General features: G+C 39.1%; 1 protein-coding gene across 7 annotated transcripts in view; it reads right to left on the bottom strand.

The window, feature by feature from the left end:
• The window catches only part of CARF (calcium responsive transcription factor), a 74,113-nt gene that overhangs the window by 52,947 nt on the left and 9,631 nt on the right, over positions 1–11,535 (bottom strand). For all 7 annotated transcript variants that reach the window (XR_003550129.1, XM_006153055.2, XM_006153054.3 and 4 more), the window contains 3 exons: positions 7,150–7,261; positions 4,305–4,424; positions 3,181–3,408 (listed from right to left, as the gene is read on the bottom strand). Coding sequence is in view for 6 of the 7 variants with exons in the window: in XM_006153055.2 (XP_006153117.1) it covers positions 3,181–3,408; positions 4,305–4,382 (306 nt within the window). In the remaining variant the exon portion in view is untranslated. The remainder of the gene's footprint in view (positions 1–3,180; positions 3,409–4,304; positions 4,425–7,149; positions 7,262–11,535) is intronic.

Here is an 11,535-nt window from a genome sequence, read left to right as displayed (position 1 = left end):
AAATGCAACTGTAATAAGATTGTTTTAAATTCTATACCCCTTATATTGGAATTAAATACCTGTGAAAATTTAAGTCAGTCTTAAAAAGTAAGAATGTAGTGGATTTTTAAATACAAATTAAGCACATACAATTTTTCAGAATTTATTCAACCACATGAAAATTTCATAAATATGACTAACCTGTTTTTTAAAATATTTTATATAACTTTATTTATTCATTCATTTATTTATTTCAATTTGACCAGAGAGGGGGGAGAGAGAGAGAGAGAGAGAGAGAGAGAGAGAGAGAGAAAGCTGCCAGGTCTGGGACTTGAACCAAAGTCAGCCACATGGGAGTCCGGCACCCTTAACCACCAAGCCGCCTGCCAGCCCCACTGACCTGTTGATATCACACATTAATATTGAACTATGTTTCCAAAGCACTGTGAAGAGTCTTTTTTCCCATTCTTAGCTGATTCAATCTGGTACCTTAAAAGCTATTTTCAATTCAGGTCATTTGACCACGGTGATGATAATACCACTTTTCCTATTTAAAACAAAAACCTGGCTAATTATATTCAATCTTTGCTATCAAAGCAAACATAGTTTTAAGAGTCATCTGAAGCAGACAATAAAAATTATCAGAAAAGTCTTAGCTGAATTAATGGTCTTCTATCTACTGGCCTTTTGTGTACAGTATTTCTAATAAACGCCAAATACCACGCTTGCTTCACTCCAAAACACCTCAACTGTTACAAATTCATCCACAACAGGTTCTAATTCCTTGATAGCTTCTATGTAAAAATCACATTTCAAAGAAGAAGAAAATGTTATTTCTTTTCTTTTTTTTGGAGAGGTTTTTGCTATAGGACGCATGCGCTCACCAGACAGACAGAGAGGCAGAGAGACAGAAAGCGAGAAATCACCCCCCAGGGGGGATGGCCACGCCGCAATCCCTTCTCCTCCATTCTTTTCCCGGGATCTTGGGCACGCACGCACACGTGCCCAGCATGAGTTTAAGCCACCGGTCCGGGACTCGAACCGCGGTCGACTACGTGGGAGTCCAGTGACATAGCCATTACGCTAACTGCTGGTCCCAGAAAATGTTATTTCTTTTAAAAAGCCCCACTTCATAAGAAATATTGATAAGGGAGGTCATGCATATGTGGGGCAGGGAGTACATACAGTAGATGGAAATCTCTGTACTTTAGGCTCAACTTGTCCATGAACTTAAAACTATTCTCGAAATCAATGAAAGCAAACTAAAAAGCTCTGAAAGTTCCACTAAGTTTACCAGAATAGCATCACTTTCTTCTCTTCAATTGCTTGAAAAACATTCGTTCTCACACTCTCGCTTGTATTTATTTCCATATGTTAGATTACATTTCCTATTTCACGGTTTCAAATACCCCTCATGCCTTATGCTTCTTAAACAATGTAAGATTACCTTTATAATTACTTTGTACAGAAAGCTTAATTCACTTATAAAGAGAGTGGTAACTCTTTTAGACACAAATGAATTAAAATTTTGCTTTTTAGGAAAGGCACCATGTGTAAACAACCCTTTATACTTTATTTTTTATTTATTTATTTTTTTTGGAGAGGTTTTCGCTATAGGGCGCATGCGCTCGCCAGACAGACAGAGAGAGACATAGAGACAGAAAGCAAGAAATCACCCCCCAGGGGGGATGGTCACGCCGCAATCCCTTCTCCATTCTCCTCTCGGGATCTTGGGCACGCACGCACACGCACCCAGCTTGAGTTTTAAGCCACTGGGTCCGGGACGCGAACCGCGGTTGACTATGTGGGAGTCCAACAACATAGCCATTATGCTAACTGCTGGTTCCCGACTTAATCTTACTTTTGAAGCATAAGAACTTTCAAAATGTTCTGATGAAAACTAAAATAAATGTCACATAATAGGATAAGTTACATAGCTATTTCATTCTGGACATGAAAAATTAAATTTAATTGTTTCATTTCTAGATTACTTCTTGCATATTAAACTCTGTTGGTGACGCAGTATGGTTACAAAGGCTTACCTTTTCTTTGCTTTTTAGTCCTGGTATTGGCCCAAAAATACATTGCTACTGGACATAAACAAAAAGGACGCCCCTATATTTAGTAACCTCTCAACAAATTAATCTAGGTAACTAGATTTAGCTGAATCATAAAGGAGCAAAATGGAAAAAAATTCATTATGTTTTTAAAGAATTATTTTATTAATTAATTTATTTACTTTAATTTGGCCAGAGAGAGAGAGAGAAAGAGAAAGAGAGAGAAAGCAAGTTGCCAGGTCCAGGACTCGAACCATGGTCTGCCATGTGGGAGTCCAGAGAGCCTCAATCACCACACCACCTGCTGGCCCTGGAACAGATTAATTCTATAATGCTCTAGACTATAAATAGTAACAAGGATTAATTCTAGATAAAGTCGCTGTTTAACCTATGGTATAATTTGTAATTTATGTTTATGTTTTTAAATAATTTTTTATGGAATACGTATTCGTTGTTGAAAATTTGGAAAATTCAGGTAAACGAAAAAGAAACATTATTCCTCACATTATGTATGTAAATATATTTGTATTAAGCAGTGAGCAAAGTTTTTCTCAGTAACTTACCTTATTAAGTCAGAACTATCTTTCACCTCTTTTATTCAAACTATGAACTTTTGTCAAAAATACTGTTAGCTAAAAGTTTATAGCAGCATTCTCACCTTTTTTATCTATAACATATTATTATTCACGTGACACATACATATCTACCTACAAAGACTGACAAGGGTTATGTCTAATTTCCAGTATACCACCAATAACTCTCTTACTTTCTTTAAGAAAGCATACCAGCACACAAGTCAGTGAATAAGTCAATTATCCAGTAACTCTGAGTTTAGTCTAAAGTATATATTTAAAAAATGTAAGTTACATGTAAAGCTTGGCACTTTAACACTTGTTTTAGATCTCTAAATGATCTCAAAGCACCAGTGTGACTGGATATAGTAGCTGAGAAGCATTGGCTTAAAGTTCATATTACTAGTCCTATCAGGAAATCTTTCAGAATCCTTATATAAAAATGAAAGTCATGGAAATAGTATGTTCAACATTACATAAGTCAATAGTGTGAAGAAATTACGGTACTCTAGGAAGACTAGTACATTTTGCTAGTTAACGTACAACTGGCGATATTTATAAAATATACTCACCATTTGTGCATTAGAATCCCCTAATGACTGAAGTTCATATTGAACGGGTTGCCCATTCTGGTCCACTAGATGGAACTGCTCTGCAGAAAAAGTCTGTGCCTGAGTCCGGGACCCTTGTATATTCTGTGATGTGAGCGAATTATTTGCTTCAGGAGTAGTGACAGGTAAAACTGGAGAAGAATCATTTTGGCCAAAGGAAGAATCTCTGGAGTCCATACAGGTTAGATGCTTTTCCAAAGAGAAAAACAAAAGTCATTTTGGCCATTGTAAAACCTATCACCTCTTTTTTTTTTTTTTCTTTTTCTATTTTTTTTTTTTAAAGTTTTGCTATAGGGTATGTGCATTTGCCAGGAAGAAACAGAGACAATGAAAATGAGAAATCATTCCCCAAGGGGATGGCCATGCTACAGTCCTTTCTCCTTCACTCTCCTCTCAGGATTTTGGCACACAAGAACATGCATCTGGCATGATTTTCAAGCTGCCAGGCCCAGCACTCGAACCACAAAGTCAGCCATATGAGATCTAGCTGCCTTAACCACTATGCCACTGGCTGGCCCAATATCATGATTTCTTCAAAATTAAAATGTGTATAATAAACATAGAAGGACAATCAGTTCTCAGTTAATCATTCATGTTACTTTTGGTAAGGGTTGTCAAATTCACAGACAGAATGTTTACGTGAAAGTGTTGACTTTCTATTATTTCTTCTAAATTTTATTAAAATGAAATTGTCCATAAGAATGCAACCTGGGGGACCAGCAGTTAGCGTAATGGCTATGTCGCTGGACTCCCATGTAGTCGACCATAGTTTGAATCCCAAACCTGGTGGCTTAAACTCACGCTAGGCGTGTGTGCATGTGTGCCCAAGATCCTGAGAGGAGAATGGAGGAGAAGGGATTGTGGCGTGGCCATTCCCCCTGGGGGGTGGCTTCTCGCTGTCTCTCTGTCTCTGTCTGTCTAGTGAGTGCACATGCCCTATCAACTAAGTTTCATTTTAAGCTCTACATTATAAAATTAAATATATGATAGGATAACTACATGCTGAAATTCTTGTTACATTAAACGTAAGTTTTTCTTTAAACATAAAAAGTTGCTAAATGGCATACTACTTTTCACAACCCTACCTCAAACGCAGGAGCATCTGTTTTTGACTCTTTGCCATCATGATGGATGACTCTTAAAGACTCGTTAGACTGTTCCATACTGGTATCATATTCAATTCCATTTTCTTCATTATTTAATAGCTGAAAAGTTTAAATATCTCATCAATTAAAGCATTTAACATTTTTACATTAATTCTTCTCCTTTTTTAACATTTTTTTTTTAATTTAGGTTTTTGCCATAGGCTGTGTGCACTCACTGGAGAGACAGAGAGAGGGAATGTGAGAAATCGCCCCCTGAGGGGGCCATGCCATAATCCCTTCTCCTCCATTCTCTTCCTTGGATTTTTTGCACCCATGCACAAATGCCTACCTTGATTTTCAAGTCACTGGATTTGGGACTTGAACTGCAGTTGGCCATGTGGGAGTCCAACACCTTAACAATCATGCCACCTGCTGGTCCCTTTTATGGAATATTTTATCTGAAGCAAATTTCTCATCTTACACACTGTGGTATCCTATATAATTTAGGTGAAATTATTTTAATTCTTTAAATAAAATTAACATTTTGTACGTTATTTCAAGTTAATCAAACAAAGAAATATGAAAAATTTAAAAAGCAGCTTAATTTTTTGTTTTGTTTTGGGGCACAAATAAATATTAAAAAGGTTCAGGTGGTGGCATGGTGGTTAAAGTGGGTCAACTGTATGCTTTGAGTCCTGGACTTGGTGGCTTGGGAAAAATATGCCAGGTGCCTGTGTACATGCTTGTGCAAATAACAGACCAAATTGAGAATAAACTTTTTTTTTTTGAAAATAAGTCAGTTTATGCCTCTCTTTAGTAAAAGGGATAATGGAGAGAGGCTCCAGTGAGCATGTGTCCGATGGCAAATCTTAAAAAAAAAAAAAAATGGACTAACTACAAAAGTAGATATTAAAAAGATGAGGTTTCATAAGCAGGTTATGCCAAAAAGACAACAAATTTGAATAAATTTCTAGAAAACCATAACTTATCAAAACAAATTCCAGAAGGAGCATAACAGCCAAATAGTCCTATACATATTATAGAAACTAAATTGAAAGTGAAATATCCTTCCTACAAAATAAACAACAAGGTGAGGCATTTTTTAAAAGAATTATTTAACCTTAGGGATCAGCAGTTACCGTAATGGCTATGTTGCTGGACTCCCATGTAGGCGACCGCGGTTTGAGTACCGGACCCCGTGGTTTAAGAGGAGAATGAAGGAGAAGGGATTGCGGTAAGGCCACCCCCGCTCCCCGGGGAGTGATTTCTTGCTTTCTGTCTCTCTGGTGAGTGCACGCGTCCTATAGCAAAAACCTCTTATAAAAAAGAATTATTTAACTTTATTCATTATTTTATTTTAAATTTTTTATTTTATTTGACCAGAGAGAGAGAGAGAGAAAATGCAAGTGAAAAGGCAACCTGCCAGGTCCGGGACTTGAACCATAGTCAGCCATGTGGGAGTCCAGCCGCCTTAACCACTATGCCACTTGCTGACCCCAAGGTGAGGCATTTTATAGTAAAGATTTTAAAAATTAAGCTTCCAACAAACAAAACGTTCACTCTTTTATAAACTCCTCTCTAGTGCAGAGAGTGATAACCCACAACTCTTTGTATGAGGATAGTATAATCTAGATACCAAAATTGATAAGGATGGTATAAGGAAGAAAATGTATAGGCCAGTTTGAAGCATTATGTTAATCATGTTTTCTGTATAGTTTTTGTAGTTGATGCCTTGATATCTAGGCGCTTGCTGACCAGGGAAAGACTGCCTCTCCCAGGATAAACCAATTCCTAGATAGCAAAAACTCTCCTGTAAAACCACCTTTCCTATGCAAACTGGCCAATCTAGAGTCCAGATCCCAACTGCATGTTTTTATGGGGGATATTCCCCTCTGAGGGGTCACCATTCCTCTAATTACCCGAGGACTAGATCTTGGACAGCTAGGGGTAGCTAATACATCCCAGACCCCATGGAAATTATTCAAACTAGTCAGTCTTAAATCTGGTTGGACTGTTTACCCTGCCCTGTCCATTTCTTCCCTTGAAAATCACAATATAGTCTCTCCTGAGGTCCACAACTCTTTATTTTTCTTTTTCTCCTTTTTTTAGTTATAGTGTGTGCAGGCTCACCAGAGAGAGAAAAAAGAGGAAGGGAAAGTGTGAAATCATCCCCCAGGGGGATGTCCACACCACAGTCCTTTCTCTTCTAGTCTCCTCTGGGGATTCTAGGCACGTACACATACACCCAGCAGGATTTTTTCTTTCTTTTTTTAATATAGAGATTTTTGCTATAGGGGATGTGCACTCACTGGAGACAGAGACAGAAAGACCAAAAGCAAGAAATCACCCCCCAGGGGGGATGGCCACACCACAATCCCTTCTCCTCCATTCTCCTCTTGGGATTTTGGGCATGAAGGCACACACACCTGGTATGAGTTTAAGCCACCAGGTCTGGGACTTGAACCATAGTTCACTACGTGGGAGTCCAGGGAGGTAACCATTACGCCATCTGCTGGTCCCACACCCAGCATGATTTTTAAGCTACCAGGCCCAGGATTCCAAATATGCACTTGGTCATGTGGAATCTAACTACCTTAATCACCACATCATCTGCTGGCCCCTAGCTGCCCTTCCCCCCCAAAACAATTGTTTATTTAATTTTATTTATTATCATCTTTAAATTTGCTACAGGGCACATGTGCTCACCAGAGACAGAGAGATAGAGACAGGGAAAGTGAGAAAGCAAGGTGCCAGGTCCAGGACTCAATCACAGTCAATCACGTGGGAGTCTAGGACCTTGATCACATATCACCTACTGGCCCCATCCCCCAACTCCGTTACTGACCTTGTTCTTTTCTGTGGGTCTGCATGGTGGGACATATTCCTCTCCTCTTAGAAAGTTTAATAAACTATGTTTTCAATGGCAATTGTCTCATGATCTGTTGGTTTCATCCTAACTGAATAGAAATAAAATCTATGTTTTAAAAGTTATAAACATATAATTACAAAAATCCTAAATAAAAGCTTTGCAAACAAAACCCAGCAATGTATAATAAGAATATAACATTGCATCATATCTAAGATACCACTGACTTTAGGTGCACATTATCATTTCTTTTTTTTTGGAGAGGTTTTCGCTATAGGGTGCGTGCGCTCGCCAGACAGACAGAGAGAGACATAGAGACAGAAAGCGAGAAATCAACCCCCAGGGGGGATGGTCACGCCGCAATCCCTTCTCCTCCATTCTCCTCTCGGGATCTTGGGCACGCACGCACACGTGCCCGGCATGAGTTTCAAGCCACCGGGTCCAGGACACGAACTGTGGTCGACTACATGGGAGTCCAGTGACATAGTCATTATGCTAACTGCTAGTTACCTGGTGCACATTATTTTATGTACCACTAAGAAAGAAAAATTATACTGATTAAAAAATGATATGTTCTTTCCTGGGACCAGCAGTTAGCGTAATGGCTATGTTGCTGGACTCTCACGTAGTCGACTGCGGTTCGCGTCCCGGACCCGGTGGCTTAAAACTCATGCTGGGCACATGTGCGTGCGTGCCCAAGATCCCGAGAGAACAGAGGAGAAGGGATTGTGACGTGGCCATTCCCCCTGGGGGATGATTTCTCACTTTCTGTCTCTCTGTCTCTCTCTGGTGAGCGCATGTGCCCTATAGCAAAAAAAAAACTCTCAAAAAAAAAAAAAGATATGTACTTTCTCATCCCTTGGAATTTCTTTTTAAGTTTTTTTTTTAATTTTATTTACTCATTCATTTATTTTTAATTTGACAGAAATAGAAAGGGGGAAGGGTGAAAACAAGCCACCAGGTCTGAGATTCGAATGATGGTCAGCCATGTGGGAGTGTCCAGCACCTTAACCACAATGAAACGTGCTGGTCCCCATCATTTGGAATTTTTAATTCATGCTCACTGAAAGAGTATTTAAATTTGAACACAGGTTTTAACCATACAAAACTCTCATACATACATAAAAAGGAAAATATATACAAAATACATATGCTAAGCTTTCCCTGAAACAACTTTGCACTTAGAATCTCGTTCTCTTTTTCTTAGGGTTTTCTTATTTTATTTTTTAGAGAGTTTTTTTCTTTTTTTGCTATAGGGTGCATGTGCTCACCAGAGAGACTCTGAGAGACAGAGTTTTACTTTATTTTGTTAGTTCTTAATCAACTTCTAACTTTTTTAGGCAGTGATAGCTCTTCCCAAAGAATTTTTTAATACATCCTTCCAATTATACTTTGAAATATGAAAATAATTCTATAAGACACCCCAAGACTCTCTGAAACTGTTTGAATTCATGGTTAATAGTGTATACTTTTTTTTTTTCATTTTGGATAGATTTTTGCTATGGGACTTGTGTGCTAGCTGGAGAGACAGGGAGAGATGGAAAGATAGAGAGACAGAAAGCGAGACATTACCCCCTACCTCCAGGGGAGATGGCCACACTGCAATGCCTTCTCCTCCATTCTCCTCTCAGGATTTTGGGCCAACATGCACATGCTCCCAGCATGAGTTTCAAGCTGCAAGTCTGGGAGTTGAATTGTGGTCAACTACATGGGAGTCCAGTGATGTTATCTCTCTATCTGCTTGACCCCCCCCCCCTTTTGTTTTCCTAGTACAGGCTAGATTGAGAAGTGGAGCCTAGGAAGGAGTTATATTAACAAAAAGTGCAAATAGCTTAAAGAAAAGAACTCTGAAAACTCACTGTGTTTCCTTTCAGGTGCCCTGATCCTACTGCAAATTATCCCTACAGGCCTACACTTTTTTTTCCATATTATTTACTTTTATTCAGTCTACCCAAAATTTCATCAGTGAAATTTTTATTGGTGTTAATAACTATTTTTACTCTTTCTTTTTAATGAATTAGTTATTCAATTTTGTTATTTTATTATTATTTTAAAATTATAATAGGACATGTGAACTCGACAGAGAGAGAGGGAGAAAGCAAGCTACCGGATTCAGGACTCAAAGTCTGGTCCACCATGTGGAAGTCCAACACCTAAACCACCATGCCACCTGCTGGCCGCAATAAGCATTTTTTTTTTTTTTTTTTTGAGAGGTTTATCTATGAGGGCGCATGAGCTCGCCAGAATGACAGAGAGAGACACAGAGACAGAAAGCAAGAAATCGCCCCCCCCAGGGGAGATGGCCATGCCGCAATCCCTTCTCCTCCATTCTCCTCTTGGGGTCTTGGGCACGCATGCACACATGCCTGGCGTGAGTTTAAGCCACCGGGTCCAGGACTCAAACTGGCAGGTTATCTGTTACGTTTTTAATTGAAAATAAAAAAAAAAAAAAAAAAAAAAAAAAAGGAACACTGGAGAGTATGAGTCATTAACCCATTTGTGTAAATTTATGTACAAACAGCTTTTCGTCATTAAGATGAGTTAAAAACAGCTACCCTGAAGGAGTAAAAAGCTTAATTTAGAGGAGGGTAAGCATGTATATTTGAGAATTTAGATGTATTCAGCAGGCCTGAGCTAGTGCTACAGTGAAGTTTGATCAAAGTATGAATGCCTAGGGAACACTATACTAAAAATGAGGTAAGGATGGTATTGACAGACAAGACTATTAAACACAAATCACGTATTTCAGAATTTGCCCAGACTGGGATTTTGACAATGGAAGAAAGATAACTTCATTTTCTACTATCTTCTGGGAATACGAAATTAAAGTATGAGCTAAATAAGCTTTTTGTAGTTACACTGGAAAAATACTTTCTACAAGGAAAAAGTTGATTTTAATTAAGATAATTTATCTAGCGCATTGTTGAAATAGAGATTAAAAATATATTTTTAATTTGCCAGAGGGTGCAGGCGCTTGCCAGAGAGACAAAAAGAGGGAGAGGGAGAAAGCACCCCCAATGGAGTGTAGCTACACTGCAATCCCTTCTCTTCCATTTCCCCACCCTGTCAGGACCCTGGGCACTAATGCACGCATTCCTGAGTGTCTACTAAGCCAGTAGGTCTCGGGAATTGAACCACATGGTTGACAATGTGGGATCCAGGTTCCTTAACTACCAGGTCAATGGGCTGGCCCCAAGTTAGAGACTTATTAAATTTCATTTTATTTCCTTCTATTTTATTTGCTAGAGGGCACATGTGTTCACCAGAGACAGAGAGAAGGCAAGTGAGAAAGCACCCCCTGTGGCAAGCATAGCACACCACAATCCCTTCTCTTCCATTTCTCCTTTTGGGATTTCGGGTACTCACGTACAAGCACTCAGCGTGTTTTATAAGCTTCTGGGTCCAGGACTTAAATCATGCAGTTAGCCAGGTAGGATCCAGGCACTTTAATCACCATGCCAAAGGCTGGCCCTATATACACCTTGTTAAAAAGAATAATTTGAATGCAGAGAGAAGAAAAGTATTTCTCCTTTCTCTTTCATTTCTTCTGTCAGTTTGTTCTATGTCCTTCAACACTGACAACTGCTAGATGACTTAAAATTTTCTCACCTGGAGAACAGCAGTTAGCGTAATGGCTATGTCGCTGGACTCCCACATAGTCGACCGTGGTTTGAGTTCCGGACCTGGTAGCTTAAACTCACGCCGGGCGCATGTGCGTGAGTGCCCAAGATCCTGAGAGGAGAATGGAGAAGGGACTGCAGCATGGCCATCCCCCCTGGGGGGTGATTTCTCGCTTTCTATCTCTCTGTCTCTGTCTGGCGAGCACATGCACCCTATAGCAAAAAAAATTTTTTTTTTTCTCATCTGTCCTCAATGTCAGTACAGGCTATAAACTATTATCCTTAACTCTCAGTTAACTCTGTCAAAGTAAAGTTTTTAAGAATGATGATAGTTTTTTTTTAAAGAAAGATTTTTGGTATAGGGTGCATGCACTTGCCAGAGAGACAGAAAGCGAGAAATCACCCCCCAGAAGGGATGGCCACACTGCAATCCCTTCTCCTCCATTCTCCTCTTGGGATCTTGGGCACGTACACACACACCAGTACCTGGTGAGTTTCAAGCCACCAGGTTTGGGATTCAAACAGCTGTAGATGACATGGGAGTCCAGCAATGTAACCATTACCATCTGCTGGTCCCAAGAATGATGATATTAATATTAAATAATTAGGTGTAAAATACTCTTTTCCAACTGGTATCCATAAATGGAACAAAGTACCTATTTACGAGGTGTCATCTGACTTTTTCATTACTATGTAATAATAACAAAGTTCTTACAAAGCTGTTACTTTCTTTTATTCTTCCATT

This window comes from Tupaia chinensis, unplaced genomic scaffold, assembly GCF_000334495.1.
Source record: "Tupaia chinensis unplaced genomic scaffold, TupChi_1.0 Scaffold000361_2, whole genome shotgun sequence".
NCBI classification, from domain to species: domain Eukaryota; kingdom Metazoa; phylum Chordata; class Mammalia; order Scandentia; family Tupaiidae; genus Tupaia; species Tupaia belangeri.
The sequence above is the reverse complement of the archived record's forward strand: the minus strand, read 5'-3'. Positions and strand labels throughout refer to the sequence as shown.